The 14988-nt window shown below is 44.2% G+C and overlaps 1 protein-coding gene across 1 annotated transcript in view; it reads right to left on the reverse strand.

Moving 5' to 3' along the window:
• Nucleotides 1–14988, reverse strand: part of LOC126237094 (short transient receptor potential channel 4-like) — a 318000-nt gene that overhangs the window by 232739 nt on the left and 70273 nt on the right. The window contains exon 5 of the mRNA XM_049946938.1: nt 8824–9094. Coding sequence (XP_049802895.1) covers nt 8824–9094 — 271 coding nt within the window. The remainder of the gene's footprint in view (nt 1–8823; nt 9095–14988) is intronic.

Here is a 14988-nt window from a genome sequence, read left to right on the forward strand (position 1 = left end):
AACAGACATGGTTTATTCGCCCGGAGACCTGCAAGGTGCATTCCACTGACATCTGGTCACAGGAGAGCCCGTAAAGCCTGGTGTCAAGAACACAGTACATAGTCACTGCAACAGTGGTCCCAGGTTATGTTAACGGACGAGTTCAGGTATAGTCTGAACAATGATTCTCGCCGGGTTTTCATCTGGCGTGAACCAGGAACCAGATACCAAAGGCTTAATGTCCTCGCAGGGGACCTGTATGGAGGTCGTGGTGTGATGGTGTAGTGTGGGATTATGATTGGTGCACGTACACCCCTGCAAGTCTTTGACAGAGGAACTTGTCAGGTGTACTGGGACGTCATTTTGCAGCAGTATGTCCGCCTTTTGAGGGGTGCAGTGGGTCCCACCTTCCTCCTGATGGATGATAACGCACGGTCCCACAGAGCTGCCATCGTGGAGAAGAGTCCTGAAACAGAAGATATCAGGTGAATGGAGTGGCCTGCCTGTTCTCCAGGCCTAAACCCCATCGAGCACGTCTGGGATGCTTTCGGTCGACGTATCGCTGCACGTCTTCACACCCCTAAGACACCTCAGGAGCTCCGACAGGCACTGCCGCAAGAATGGGAGGCTATACTCCAGCAGCTGCTCGACCACCCGATCCAGAGTATGCCAACCCGTTGTGTGGCCTGTACACGTGTGCATGGTGATCATATCCCATATTGATGTCGGGGTACATGCGCAGGAAACAGTGGCGTTTTGTAGCACATGTGTTTCGGGACGGTTTTCTCAACTTATCACCAATACCGTGGACTTACAGATCTGTGTCGTCTGAGTTCCCTATGTTCCTATGCTATTAGCGCCACTCTTGTGTAGTGCCACGTTGTGTGGCACCACATTCTGCAATTATCCTTAATTTATGAGCATGAGTGTAGATCCAAGGTCCAACATCACTACCTTCTCTGGTTTCAGCTGATGAGGAAGAATAGGCTGCCATTCATACACAGACATTCAGATACCTCACTAAAAGTGTCCCCAACGGAATTTAAGCATTCATATTAATATCCAATAATAGGTGTACGGGTGCTGTTGATCAGATAGTGTGTGTGTAATATCTCTCGCCTCTGTAGTTAACGAGTAGTATCTCTGGTTACTGACGCTGAGGTTCCGAATTTGCTTCATGGTGATCACCTCAGGAACTTCTGGTATGGTTAAGGAAAAATGAGAGACTGTTTCAAGTAATTAAGAACAAAATTGACAGAGAAATCGTTGAGATGGCGTCAGATCTTAATGTTTGTACAAGGCTGTGGGCCACACGACATTATTTACTGTCATTTTAAAACAAAGAAAGGCAGAAAATTAACCTAACTCTTGCTATTATTACCGATCATGTTGGTGTCTGAGTTGGGCCATTGAGGAGAGTCTAGCAACTGACCCAAGCCTTAGATGACGTAGTCGAATGATGGCAGATAGCCTCCTATTACTTCATGGCACTATGTCAGCTCTGAGAATGCCATGTAGGAAAGGTAGTCAATATTCATAAGCAGATGCACTTCATCGCCTAGCAGCTAGCGATTGCCCCTCAGTTCAGTTTCATCACAGAACGAAAAAAATGACATGAAAATATCCTCTATCTCACTGTCAAAAATGACTTTGTAAGGTAACACGTTCGACTCCAGATATGTACACATTTTATACCGCGCCGTAACAACGTGTACCTTGGTTGTTGAACAGAGCGTCCTGTAACGTACAACTAAGCTTCGGTGTCCTTTAGATGTTCTAACCATATTACTTAATCAGACTTCCCGAAAGTAGTTTCGTCCCTAACACTCTACTTAAAATAACTGAGTGTCTCCTTCGCAGCCGAGGTCTCTAACGTTCGTTAAGACAACGGCTCCGAACATCGAGATAGGTGTATCAGTATGAGTTGGACAGCTGTCACACTTGACGCACGAACAGTGCTAACAGTACAGTATTTAGGTGAATTCGACAGGAATTATAGTGTGGAGGCACACATCCTTTTATAAAGGCGACGAGGAATCTTGTGTATTCTTATACGTACAGGTATGACTTGAAGTAAGTTAAAATGGTTGGCATGGGGACAATGTCTTCCTAACAGTAATGAACGTGGACTGTCACACTTCACAGTGGGCTATTATTTGAAAACGGCACATATACCGAAATCCCATCATAAATAAATTTAGGCGCAACATTTCCTTGCTGTAATATTGTAGGTCTATGAACGCAAACAAGCACAAAATAACCAAGAATTATGCATATTTTTGTATATAGAAATTACGTTTTTTGTTCTTTACCTTTAATCCTTGACATGTCCAATAATCTTGTGAAAGTAATCCAAGGATGAATAAAACTACTACTGCTATACATGCTCTAGTTCTCATTAATTAGAGGAAGAAATTTTTCTATTGTCGAAACAAACAAAATAATCTCATCCGCTAAGAGAAAGTGATTCACATAAGATCCGATGTGCCTATTCCTGTTTCATCCCAGTTCAACAACTCAAAAACATTTTCTGAGGCTGCAGAAAATGGTTAAATGGAATCTGTTTGCTTTGCTCCTTCTTGAAGTATAATCGAGGCTGTCGCACTGTTGAAGATATAGCTTAATAAATATTTTGTTTATCTTGCACCACTTCTGTTTCAAGTTCTCTGCAGCATCTTTGTCGAAACTGAGTGAAAAACTTCGTAGTAATGAGTAAAATTCAGTCAAGTGGTAACTTGTATCCGTGGCGTGTCAGATATGGTCATATATGCTACAGGACGTGCCCCAGAGCTTGAATTTTGTTTCCTTTTCTGAACAGCCTGTACACTATCCACATTCTCAGACCTTCACTTCCACTTACCTCCACGAATGTTCTAACGACATCGCCTACCTGCCGTCTCTAACGGCCTCGTCGTCAACGGAACGCTAAACCACAATTTTCCTTCCTTCGCCTATCTAGCTACCTGCGATATCATCTTACTCTTACATGTGTCCCTCCACACATACGTGTCTCAAAAAATGTCTCTGAGCACTATGGAACTTAACATCTTAGGTCATCAGTCCCCTAGAACTTAGAACTACTTAAACCTAACTAACCTAAGGACATCACACATCCATGCCCGAGGCAGGATTGGAACCTGCTACCGTAGCGGTAGCGCGGTTCCGGGCTAAAGCGCCTAGAGCCGCTCGGCCACAGCGGCCGGCATACGTGTCTCAATCAAGTAGTATAACAGATGGATAATCCACAGACAAGCAAATGCGCACTCTTTGGCCTCACCTCTCTATTCTACTGCTGTACTGATTTTCACTTGTTCATCTTCTCACTAAGAGGGGCAAGTGCTCAGAACTAACCACGATGAAAAGCTAACCCTGGAATGCACACCTTACTATCCATCACAGAGCCTGACCCCGGCTATAACTGCTGTTAGGCTACACCTGTGTCCACATCCTTCTACCATTATCCTTACCTACAAGTCTCTAATTTATCCTATCCAAACCTACATGGTATGTCACGGTTGACTGGATGTCTGCCTCTTAAATTTTACAAGTTACACTCCTGGAAATGGAAAAAAGAACACATTGACACCGGTGTGTCAGACCCACCATACTTCCTCCGGACACTGCGAGAGGGCTGTACAAGCAATGATCACACGCACGGCACAGCGGACACATCAGGAACCGCGGTGTTGGCCGTCGAATGGCGCTAGCTGCGCAGCATTTGTGCACCACCGCCGTCAGTGTCAGCCAGTTTGCCGTGGCATACGGAGCTCCATCGCAGTCTTTAACACTGGTAGCATGCCGCGACAGCGTGGACGTGAACCATATGTGCAGTTGACGGACTTTGAGCGAGGGCGTATAGTGGGCATGCGGGAGGCCGGGTGGACGTACCGCCGAATTGCTCAACACGTGGGGCGTGAGGTCTCCACAGTACATCGATGTTGTCGCCAGTGGTCGGCGGAAGGTGCACGTGCCCGTCGACCTGGGACCGGACCGCAGCGACGCACGGATGCACGCCAAGACCGTAGGATCCTACGCAGTGCCGTAGGGGACCGCACCACCACTTCCCAGCAAATTAGGGACACTGTTGCTCCTGGGGTATCGGCGAGGACCATTCGCAACCGTCTCCATGAAGCTGGGCTACGGTCCCGCACACCGTTAGGCCGTCTTCCGCCCACGCCCCAACATCGTGCAGCCCGCCTCCAGTGGTGTCGCGACAGGCGTGAATGGAGGGACGAATGGAGACGTGTCGTCTTCAGCGATGAGAGTCGCTTCTGCCTTGGTGCCAATGATGGTCGTATGCGTGTTTGGCGCCGTGCAGGTGAGCGCCACAATCAGGACTGCATACGACCGAGGCACACAGGGCCAACACCCGGCATCATGGTGTGGGGAGCGATCTCCTACACGGGCCGTACACCACTGGTGATCGTCGAGGGGACACTGAATAGTGCACGGTACATCCAAACCGTCATCGAACCCATCGTTCTACCATTCCTAGACCGGCAAGGGAACTTGCTGTTCCAACAGGACAATGCACGTCCGCATGTATCCCGTGCCACCCAACGTGCTCTAGAAGGTGTAAGTCAACTACCCTGGCCAGCACGATCTCCGGATCTGTCCCCCATTGAGAATGTTTGGGACTGGATGAAGCGTCGTCTCACGCGGTCTGCACGTCCAGCACGAACGCTGGTCCAACTGAGGCGCCAGGTGGAAATGGCATGGCAAGCCGTTCCACAGGACTACATCCAGCATCTCTACGATCGTCTCCATGGGAGAATAGCAGCCTGCATTGCTGCGAAAGGTGGATATACACTGTACTAGTGCCGACATTGTGCATGCTCTGTTGCCTGTGTCTATGTGCCTGTGGTTCTGTCAGTGTGATCATGTGATGTATCTGACCCCAGGAATGTGTCAATAAAGTTTCCCCTTCCTGGGACAATGAATTCACGGTGTTCTTATTTCAATTTCCAGGAGTGTATTTGACATACAGTTCGCCTTGCCTTCATCCGCCTGCCTCTCTTAACTCGCGTCCTCTTCAACTCAACCAGTTCCTACACTTCTCTTCCTGAAGGACATAGAAAAGGATACATTAATTGCGAAATCGAGTCCTTGCATCAAAAATTTACTCCATAATCACCAGTTCCACTACTCTTCTCCATTACACTTACGTCACGCATATCGGAACTTCTATACACCTCTAGGACTTCTCTGTTCTACCCTAACTGAATGTTAACCGACTGCCTTCCTCAACGATGAGACCCGTCCTGAAATACAGTATATTCTATCAATCATGCCTGACCAAGTCTCGTCCTACATTCATCCCAGCCTGTCCTTTCGCTTCTTCCTCCTCTTCGCCGGCCGTTGTGGCCGAGCGGTTCTAGGCGCTTCAGTCCGGAACCGCACTGCTGCTACGGTCTCAGGTTCGAATCCTGCCTCGGGCATGGATGTGTGTAATGTCCTTACGTTAGTTAGGTTTAAGTAGTTCTAAGTCTAGGAGACTGATGACCTCAGATGTTAAGTCCTGTAGTGCTCAGAGCCATTTGAAGCTTCCTCCTCTTCCCCTACACGTAACCCATCGGAAAGGTACTTTCGATTTAAGCTTGCGTATTTCTCTTTCATAGTCCCATATATAATATTTATATTTTTTCCTCTGTCATGAAAATAATGGTTCTCATACACCACCATCAGCATCGTCTCATAGCAGCCTCAGTCTCATCATCAATGTGCCTTTCCAATTGTTGTATAAATAGGGTGACCAGATGCAGTTGTTTAAAAAGGAGGACAAACAGCTTCAAAAATGAGGACAAAGGAAGAAAAAAGAGGCCTCATCAAACGGGTCAACTGCAGATGATAATACCACCCGTCAGCTTTGGACAAGTCACGTGACTATCGGGAATTACCGGTAAAACTAGTAGTTAATTGTTACTGGTGCTCAGGTGGTGATTCCCAGAGCCATATTTTTTATTTTAAATTAAAAGCATTGATTGTGGTGACAGTGTGGCGTCAATTGTTTTGTTTTGTCAACAACACGGAATTGTTTACGAAACGAAAAACGTAAGACTATTCACCTCCCGTCATTCGACGCACCGCTACCAACATCTACAATTCAAGCAGCAGCTGACGACATGTAAACTGCACTTTAACCTTCCGAATACAAAGAAATTGAATGACCACGAAACAATTAAATAAAACCATGACAGTTAATCTGTAGAGTTATTTCTTACCTTTATTGGCCACTGAAACGTACGTTTCAGCTCCACATATCTTACATTCCGCTTCAAATTCATTTCTCCCTTTCTTGAAAGCCGGATATTTGCAGGAAAGGACATCAGAAAATGTACGCTTTCGTTTAGGCATAGCCGAATATTTTACGCAACTCACTCGGTTAAAAATTGCACTCAAAACTCACACGTGCACTACAGGAAGCCAAGCCAATAGAAAGCGAAGATACGAAACGAAAATTTTAAATAATCGATATTTGCATTCGCTTATAGGTCGATCAACGATAACATCGATGAGCCACCTACTAACACCGCCTTCGTGCGTGTTTGTCACGAAGGCTGTGGCAATAGTTCAAGTATTTAAGAAAAGGGCAAAAGAACGGGACGAATTGTAAATTTAACTGTATTACGCTCAACTTTGCGAAAAAGCCGCACATTGTAAAAATCCGTCCGGACCCCGGACAAAGAGCTAAAAAGGAGGACATGTCCGGATTAATCCGGACGTCTGGTCACCCTACGTATAAATCACGAGTCTTCTGCAGAGTTGTTGTTTCCATTTTATGTAAAAAATGGAAACAATTCGGCAGAACACTCAGAAATGCACTACTAATCAATCGAGCAAAAAAAAAAAAAAAAAAAAAAAACCCTGAGAGATAACACTAGCCTGTAAAATTTAAAAAATTATAAAATTACGTTATTTTAAGCCGGCAAATTGTTATCTATTTTCAGTTTTAAACTCACAGTTATAGCTTCATTTGAATAATTTTATCGTCGCTATGTCTTTGTTTTGTTGCGAGCCTGCCTTCTCGTGAGGAAGTGAAAGAAAGCAATAGAGAAAAACATCATGCTATAAACACGTTGTTACCTACTGCAGTTCAACTCAGTTTTTTCCCGAATATTTATTGAGAATTTGCAGTGACTAGATGGTGACTGAGCTCTTGATATCTTGATATCGAGAGCTCAGATGGAAACCCAGTTCTAAGCAAAGAAGGGAAAGCAGAAAGGTGGAAGGAGTATAAAGAGGGTCTATACAAGGGCGACGTACTTGAGGACAATATTCTGGAAATGGAAGAGAATGTCGATTAAGACGAAATGGGAGATACAATACTGCGTGAAGAGTTTAACAGAGCACTGAAAGACCTGAGTCGAAACAAGGCCCCGGGAGTAGACAACATTCCATTAGAACTACTGACGGCCTTGGGAGAGCCAGTCCTGACAAAATTCCACCATCTGGTGAGCAAGATGTATGAGACAGGCGAAATACCCTCAGACTTCAAGAAGAATATAATAATTCCAATCCTAAAGAACGCAGGTGTTGACAGATGTGAAAATTAGCGAGCAATCAGTTTAATAAGCCACAGCTGCAAAATACTAACGCGAATTCTTTACAGACGAATGGAAAAACTAGTAGAATCCAACCTCGGGGAAGATCAGTTTGGATTCCGTGGAAATATTGGAACACGTGAGGCAATACTGAACTTACGACGTATCTTAGAAGAAAGATTAAGGAAAGGCAAACCTACGTTTCTAGCATTTGTAGACTTAGAGAATGCTTTTGACAGTGTTGATTGGAATACTCCCTTTCAAATTCTAAAGGTGGCAGGGGTAAAATACAGGGAGCGAAAGGCTATTTATAATTTGTGCAGAAAAGAAGATGGCAGTTATAAGAGTTGAGGGACATGAAAGGGAAGCAGCGGTTGTGAAGGGGGTGAGACAGGGTTGTAGCCTCTCCCCGATGTTATTCAATCTGTATATTGAGCAAGCAGTAAAGGAAACAAAAGAAAAATTCGGAGTAGGTATTAAAATCCATGGAGAAGAAATAAAAACTTTGAGGTTGGCCGATGACACTGTAATTCTGTCAGAGACAGCAAAACACTTGGAAGAGCAGTTGAATGGAATGGACAGTGTCTTGAAAGGAGGATATAAGATGAACATCAACAAAAGCAAAACGAGGATAATGGAATGTAGTCGAATTAAGTCGGGTGATGCTGAGGGAATTAGATTAGGAAATGAGACACATAAAGTAGTAAAGGAGTTTTGCTAATTGGGGAGCAAAATAACTGATGATGGTCGAAGTAGAGAGGATATAAAATGTAGACTGGCAATGGCAAGGAAGGCGTTTCTGAAGAAGAGAAATTTGTTAACATCGAGTATAGATTTAAGTGTCAGGAAGTCGTTTCTGAAAGTATTTGTATGGAGTGTAGACATGTATGGAAGTGAAACATGGACGATAAATAGTTTGGACAAGAAGAGAATAGAAGCTTTCGAAATGGGGTGCTACAGAAGAATGCTGAAGATTAGATGGGTAGATCACATAACTAATGAGGAGTTATTGAATAGAATTGGAGAGAAGAGGAGTTTGTGGCACAACTTGGCAAGAAGAAGGGAACGGTTGGTAGGACATGTTTTGAGGCATCAAGGGATCACAAATTTAGAACTGGAGGGCAGTGTGGAGGGTAAAAATCATAGAGGGAGACCAAGAGATGAATACACTAAGCAGATTCAGAAGGACGTAGGTTGCTGTAAGTACTGGGAGATGAAGTGGCTTGCACAGGATAGAGTAGCATGGAGAGCTGCATCAAACCAGTCTCAGGACTGAAGACCACAACAACAGATGGTGACTGACCGGTGTCTGGCGGTCCCCGATGCAGCAGCTTCTTGTCGGTGTTGGACTCAAGGAAGAGCAGGGTGAGGAAGACGACGTAGGCGGCTACGCTGGAGATGAGCCGGTTGATGGGCAGCGACCACTGGCGCACCATGCGGCTCTGCGGCGCCACGACGCAAAATCCCGCGATGATGGGCAGCATCGGGATGCGGGTCACCACGTCCAGGGCCCGCATCGGCAGCGACCGCGTGCGCCACTCCACCCAATCTCCCGTCCACTCCCACGCCAGCACCTGTCGTTACCAAAGAACCACTGCCGCCATTCTATCAAAGGGGGCACTGTTGATATGAGTTAACAAGAAGGGCAAAAGAAGTGATTCACAAAACAATCGGCCAACATCAGTGAACATGTTCTTCGCTCAATATAATATCCCAAACAGAATGACCTTCTCCATGCTGACTGGCAGGTTCCGTTGTGCGCAAAGGTCAGAAAAACTTTTCCAATCAGGTGGCTGTACCTGCCCTTCAGGCTCTCCCAGAAAACACTGCTTTCCGACTTTAATTACAGGGTGTCCCACTCAAACCTCCCTGATTTCAAAGACCCAGGAAAAAAACTCACAGTAGATACGACAATGAAAAATGCCCGACATTGTAGAGCATCTCAAAGAATTTATTTATTTATCATCAATACAAGGAAACAAAAGAAAAATTCGGAGTAGGAATTAAAATCTATGGAGAAGAAATAAAAACTTTGAGGTTCGCCGATGACATTGTAATTCTGTCAGAGACAGCAAAGGACCTGCAAGAGCAGCTGAACGGAATGGACAGTGTCTTGAAAGGAGGATATAAGATGAACATCAACAAAAGCAAAACGAGGATAATGGAATGTAGTCGAATTAAGTCGGGTGATGCTGAGGGAATTAGATATGGAAATGAGACACTTAAAGTAGTAAAGGGGTTTTGCTATTTGGGGAGCAAAATAACTGATGATGGTCGAAGTAGAGAGGATATAAAATGTAGACTGGCAATGACAAGGAAAGCATTTCTGAAGAAGAGAAATTTGTTAACATCGAGTATAGATTTAAGTGTCAGGAAGTCGATTCTGAAAGTATTTGTGTGGAGTGTAGCCTTGTATGGAAGTGAAACGTGGACGATAAATAGTTTGGACAGGAAGAGAATACATGCTTTCGAAATGGGGTGTTACAGAAGAATGCTGAAGATTAGATGGTTAGATCACATAACTAATGAGGAGGTATTGAATAGAATTGGGGAGAAGAGGAGTTTGTGGAACAACTTGACTAGAAGAAGGGATCGGTTGGTAGGACATGTTCTGAGGCATCAAGGGATTACCAATTTAGTATTGGAGGGCAGCGTGGAGGGTAAAAATCGCAGAGGGAGACCAAGAGATGAATACACTAAGCAGATTCAGAAGGATGTAGGTTGCAGTAGGTACTGGGAGACGAAGAAGCTTGCACAGGATAGAGTAGCATAGAGAGCTGCATCAAACCAGTCTCAGGACTGAAGACCACAACGACAACATCATCATCAATACACCTCTACATGTGAACCATATGTAGCATGAAGAATATCGAGTCTATATTCAGTTTCTTGCCAAGTTCTTTGTAACATTTCCTCTGTTATTGTTGCAATCGCATTAGTGATACGATCGCAACGTAGGAATATCGTCCACTTTGGTCGCATACACACGGTCCTTCACTAATCCCCACATAAAAAAAATCAATGTCGGGTGAACGTTGGGGCCAGGAAATGGGTCCTCCTCGTCCGATCCAGCGATTGGGAAATTTCCTATCTAGGAACTAGCGAAGAGCTGTTGACCAATGTGGCGGAGCTCCACCTTGTTGAAAAATGATGTTGAGTTGCAAGTCTTGCATCTGGGGGTACACTAACTGCTTCAACATGTCCACACTGACCTATTCAGTGTTTTTTCCGCAAAGAAGAACTGTCCAGCAATCCTGTCGTGTATTAGCCCGCACCAGACGTTTAGGGCTATCACGAACATGTTCAATGACAATGTGCGGATTTTGCGAACCCCAAATACGAACATTATGCCTATTAACCCTTCCTGATAGATGAAAGGTTGCGCCATCTGAGAATAAACATCTTTCCAGGAAGCTGGCATCCATATCAATATTCTGCAGTATATCTGCAGCAAATTGTTGTCGGCGTGGTTTGTCGTTTGGCGTCAGATGTTGCAGAATTTGCACTTTGTAAGCACACATACGAAGACGCTGGTGAACTACACGATGCAATGTTGATCGAGGTATATCAAGTTGCCTAGATTCTTGACGATTGACTTGCGTGAGCTTCTGAGAAAAGTTTGTTTGATGTCCTCCACTGTCTCTTCTGAAACTCCGTAACGTGCACTGCTAGAATGTTTCAGGGCACTTGCTGTTTCCAGAAACGTCCTATACCATTCCTTAATTGTTTTCATATCAGGTGGATCACATTCATACACACGACGATAATTCCTTTGCCCAGTAATGGACGATTTTGTTTCTGCAGACCACACTACTACTTGTGCGCGCTGCTCTGGAGTCGCCATTTTCAAAAAAATGGTTCAAATGGCTCTGAGCAGTATGGGGCTTAACTTCTGAGGCCATCAGTCCCCTAGAAATTAGAACTACTTAAACCTAACTAACCTAAGGACATCACACACATCCATGCCCGAGGCAGGATTCGAACCTGCGACAGTAGCGGTCGCGCGGTTCCAGACTATAGCGCCGAGAACCGCTCGGCCACTCGGGCCGGCCGCCATTTTCACTTCATGCGTCTATTCTGCACTCTGGCGACAATACTTGCACTCCTGGCGCGGGAATATAAATTCTTTGACATGCTCTACAATGTGGTGCATTTTTCATTGGTGCACCTACTGTGGTTTTTCTCTACTGCGTTCTTGAAATCAGGGAGGTTTGAGTGGGACACCCTTTATTTTAATGGTAGAGACGCTAGGCGGTACACTTTGCCTCATTGGTAGGGTGTTGGGGAAAACAATGAGTCTACGAAGCAGATTGGTTACATAACACTCATGCGAGCCAGCCTAGAATATTATTCACATGTATGGGACGCATAGTAACAGGGGATATTGAACGTATACAGAGAGGGCAATACGATTGGCCACAGGTTGGCCCGACTCATGGGAGATTGACGGAAATCAGTCAAATGAGATGTTCAAAAAAATTGCAACTGGTGTTGTAATTTGTTGTTAATTAATTAGTACAGTTACGGATACTCTGAACTATAGTGTTCAGCATACTGCACAAATAAGTTCCAGAAATGCTGCAAAACATAAACTGGCAGACACTTGAAGATAGACGCCAACTTTCCTGCAAAAGTCTACGTATAGTGTTTCAAGAATCAGTGTGAAGCGAATATACAACAGTCCCCTACGTTTCGCTACCATAGGAGGTGCGGAGACAACATTAGACTTATTACCTCGCCGAAAGAGGCATTTAAGTACTCATTCTTCTTCATTCGTCTGACCGTGCTTATCCGAGTGCAATAGGAAGGAACATTAATCCATAGTACAACTGGAATTACCCTCGTAGATGTTCATAGTTGCAGATTTACCTTCCCATAAGACCCCATACTTCCGTGTGTATAGGAAGGAACAGTTCTACATCTATCAACAGATGGGGTTTCACTAGGCGTGACCTACACCTAAACAGGACTGGGAAGGGAAGGTTGGTACAGGTGATTCATGAAAGTATAGGGGGTGGATCTCGGGCCACACATGGTTAAATACCTGTTGTCATAGGTAGGTAAAGTAGGTCTTTTTAAGATAAATCCAGACAACAGATTCCCCTGCCTAAAGAGTATCTCTAGCACTTTGAAAAATATTAAAACAATCACACACAAGACAGATTTTAACACCTCAAATATCACATATACCAGATGTCACAAAGAAAAACAAACCATTGGAAAGAGTAACATGGGGCATTTCACAGACTTAACAATCCTCCATAAAAACATGTAATCAATAAAAAATAAAATGCAACTCTTAGAAGTTGAACTCCAATCTTTGAACTGCACTATAGTTTGTATTACTGAGCACTGGTGTAGAGAGACAGAAATCCAACATGTAGTGTTATCATCGTATCAAAGGGCAAACTCTTACTGCAGAACTGCTTCAAGGGGTGGAGGATCATGCATTTATATCAGAAAAGGAACACAGTTCAAATCAAGACCTGACCTCAACACCGTAAATGAAGACAAACACTTGGACATATCAGCTATTCAATTAACAGGGCTTGATATCATTTTATGTGTGTATAGATCTCCCAGTGATAGTGTGGATACTTTTTTCAATAAGTTAACAGAAGTTCTAGATAAAGTCTAAAGTACAAAGGTCAACATAATTTTGTGTGGGGACATTAACATCAACACTAACATCATAAATGAATCCAGCAGTACCTTCATAAACATCCTTCAAAGTTTTGGCATGTCCCTATTGGTCAATAGTGCAACAAGGTTTTTTCACTACAACTTCATCAGTAATTGACAATGTGGCCACAAATACGAACAGGGAAAAATGTGATGTAGCTGTAAAAGATCTCGGGCTATCAGACCATCTCTGTCAAATAACAACAGAAAAGTCAGGCATCGAATCATTTCCTAAACTACGAGCCTACAAACGACATCTATCAGAAATCAAAATAAAAGATTTTTCAAAGGAACAAGAAAAACAAAGCTGGGATGAAGTGTATAAGGAAACCAATGTGAATATGAAATTTTCTAAATTCTCCCCGTTGTTTAAATTGAACATCGAAAAGGCATTTCCAAAAGTGTGCATGTCTGTATAAACATCCCACAAAAACAGATGGATAACAGCAGGTATTAAGAAGTCCTCCCAAACACATAAACACCTCAGTTCCATGAAAAAGATTCACAGTGATCCAGAATTCTCAAATTTCTATCATAGGTACAAAAAGATATATAGGAAGGTGCTGATTGCTGCAAAAATATCATTTAATGACAAAATGATATATAATACAGAGAATAAAAGCAAAGCGGTCTGGGAATGTTATAAAAAAGGAAACGGGGGAGGCAAACAAATGCAGAATAACATACTGCTAAGGGAGGGGGATAAAGTAATAAATGATCCACGGCACTTAGCAAACTATGTAAATGAGCATTTTTCAAGTATTGCAGAGAAGTTACAGCAAAAATTCCACCAAACAAATGTAACACCTGTAAATAATGTTGCACTAAATACAATGATGTTACTTCCAACCACAGAGAATGAAGTCAGTAAAACAATTGAAAAACTAAAAAATGAAAAGTCAGTAGGCTTAGATGAAGTACCAATGTGTCTACTGAAACAATGCATAGAGATTATACAAGGCCCCTTAACAAATATAATAAATGAATCCTTCACATCAGGGACATTTCCAGAGCAGTTAAAACAGGCAAAGGTGATACAGCACTGTATGATAGATTCTCATTTTACCGCGTTTTGCGTGTGTGCGAGGGACGTTCAATAAACAATGCAGGACTATTTTTTCTGAAAGCAGGTTGGTTTTATTCAGGATTACACTACACCATATTATTCCCCACTCTTTTGCCTACAAAACCTCATTTATCAGCATAATCTCTGCTCGAGGCGACTATATTACGCCACCTTACTGGGAGGGAGGAGGGGGCGGGGGCTGTATGTCCGCATGGTACCACTCTACCGGTCGACACACCTTATTGGGGGTGGGGGAAGGGGGGGGGGTTGCATGTCCACATGGAACCACTCTACCGGTCGACGTCGAATCCAACGTTTTACTGCAACAAAGACCTCTCCATCATCCACGTACTGCTTCCCCAGAGTGCATCATTCATTGGACCAGACAGATGGAAGTTGGAAGGTGTGGCATCCAGGCTCTAGGGTGGATGAGGAAGAACAGTCGAATGAGGCTTTGTGAGCTCCTCTCGGGTGCATGGACTTGTGTGAGACTTGCGTTGTCATGAAGAAGGAGAAGTTTTGTATTGTATGTTAACCGGGGGCCTTGAAACGACGGAGTGGTTCCGTCCCCGCCGCAGCCGGAGTGATTCACAACCCCACGACAACTACAGCAGTCAACTTTACCCCTCCGCTACCCCACACCGAAGCACTCTTTCAGGGTTATTGTGCGGTTCGGCCACCGGTGGACCCCTCGCCCCCTCCCCCAGGGAACGTCACACA

This window comes from Schistocerca nitens, chromosome 1 (assembly GCF_023898315.1).
Source record: "Schistocerca nitens isolate TAMUIC-IGC-003100 chromosome 1, iqSchNite1.1, whole genome shotgun sequence".
Taxonomy (NCBI): domain Eukaryota; kingdom Metazoa; phylum Arthropoda; class Insecta; order Orthoptera; family Acrididae; genus Schistocerca; species Schistocerca nitens.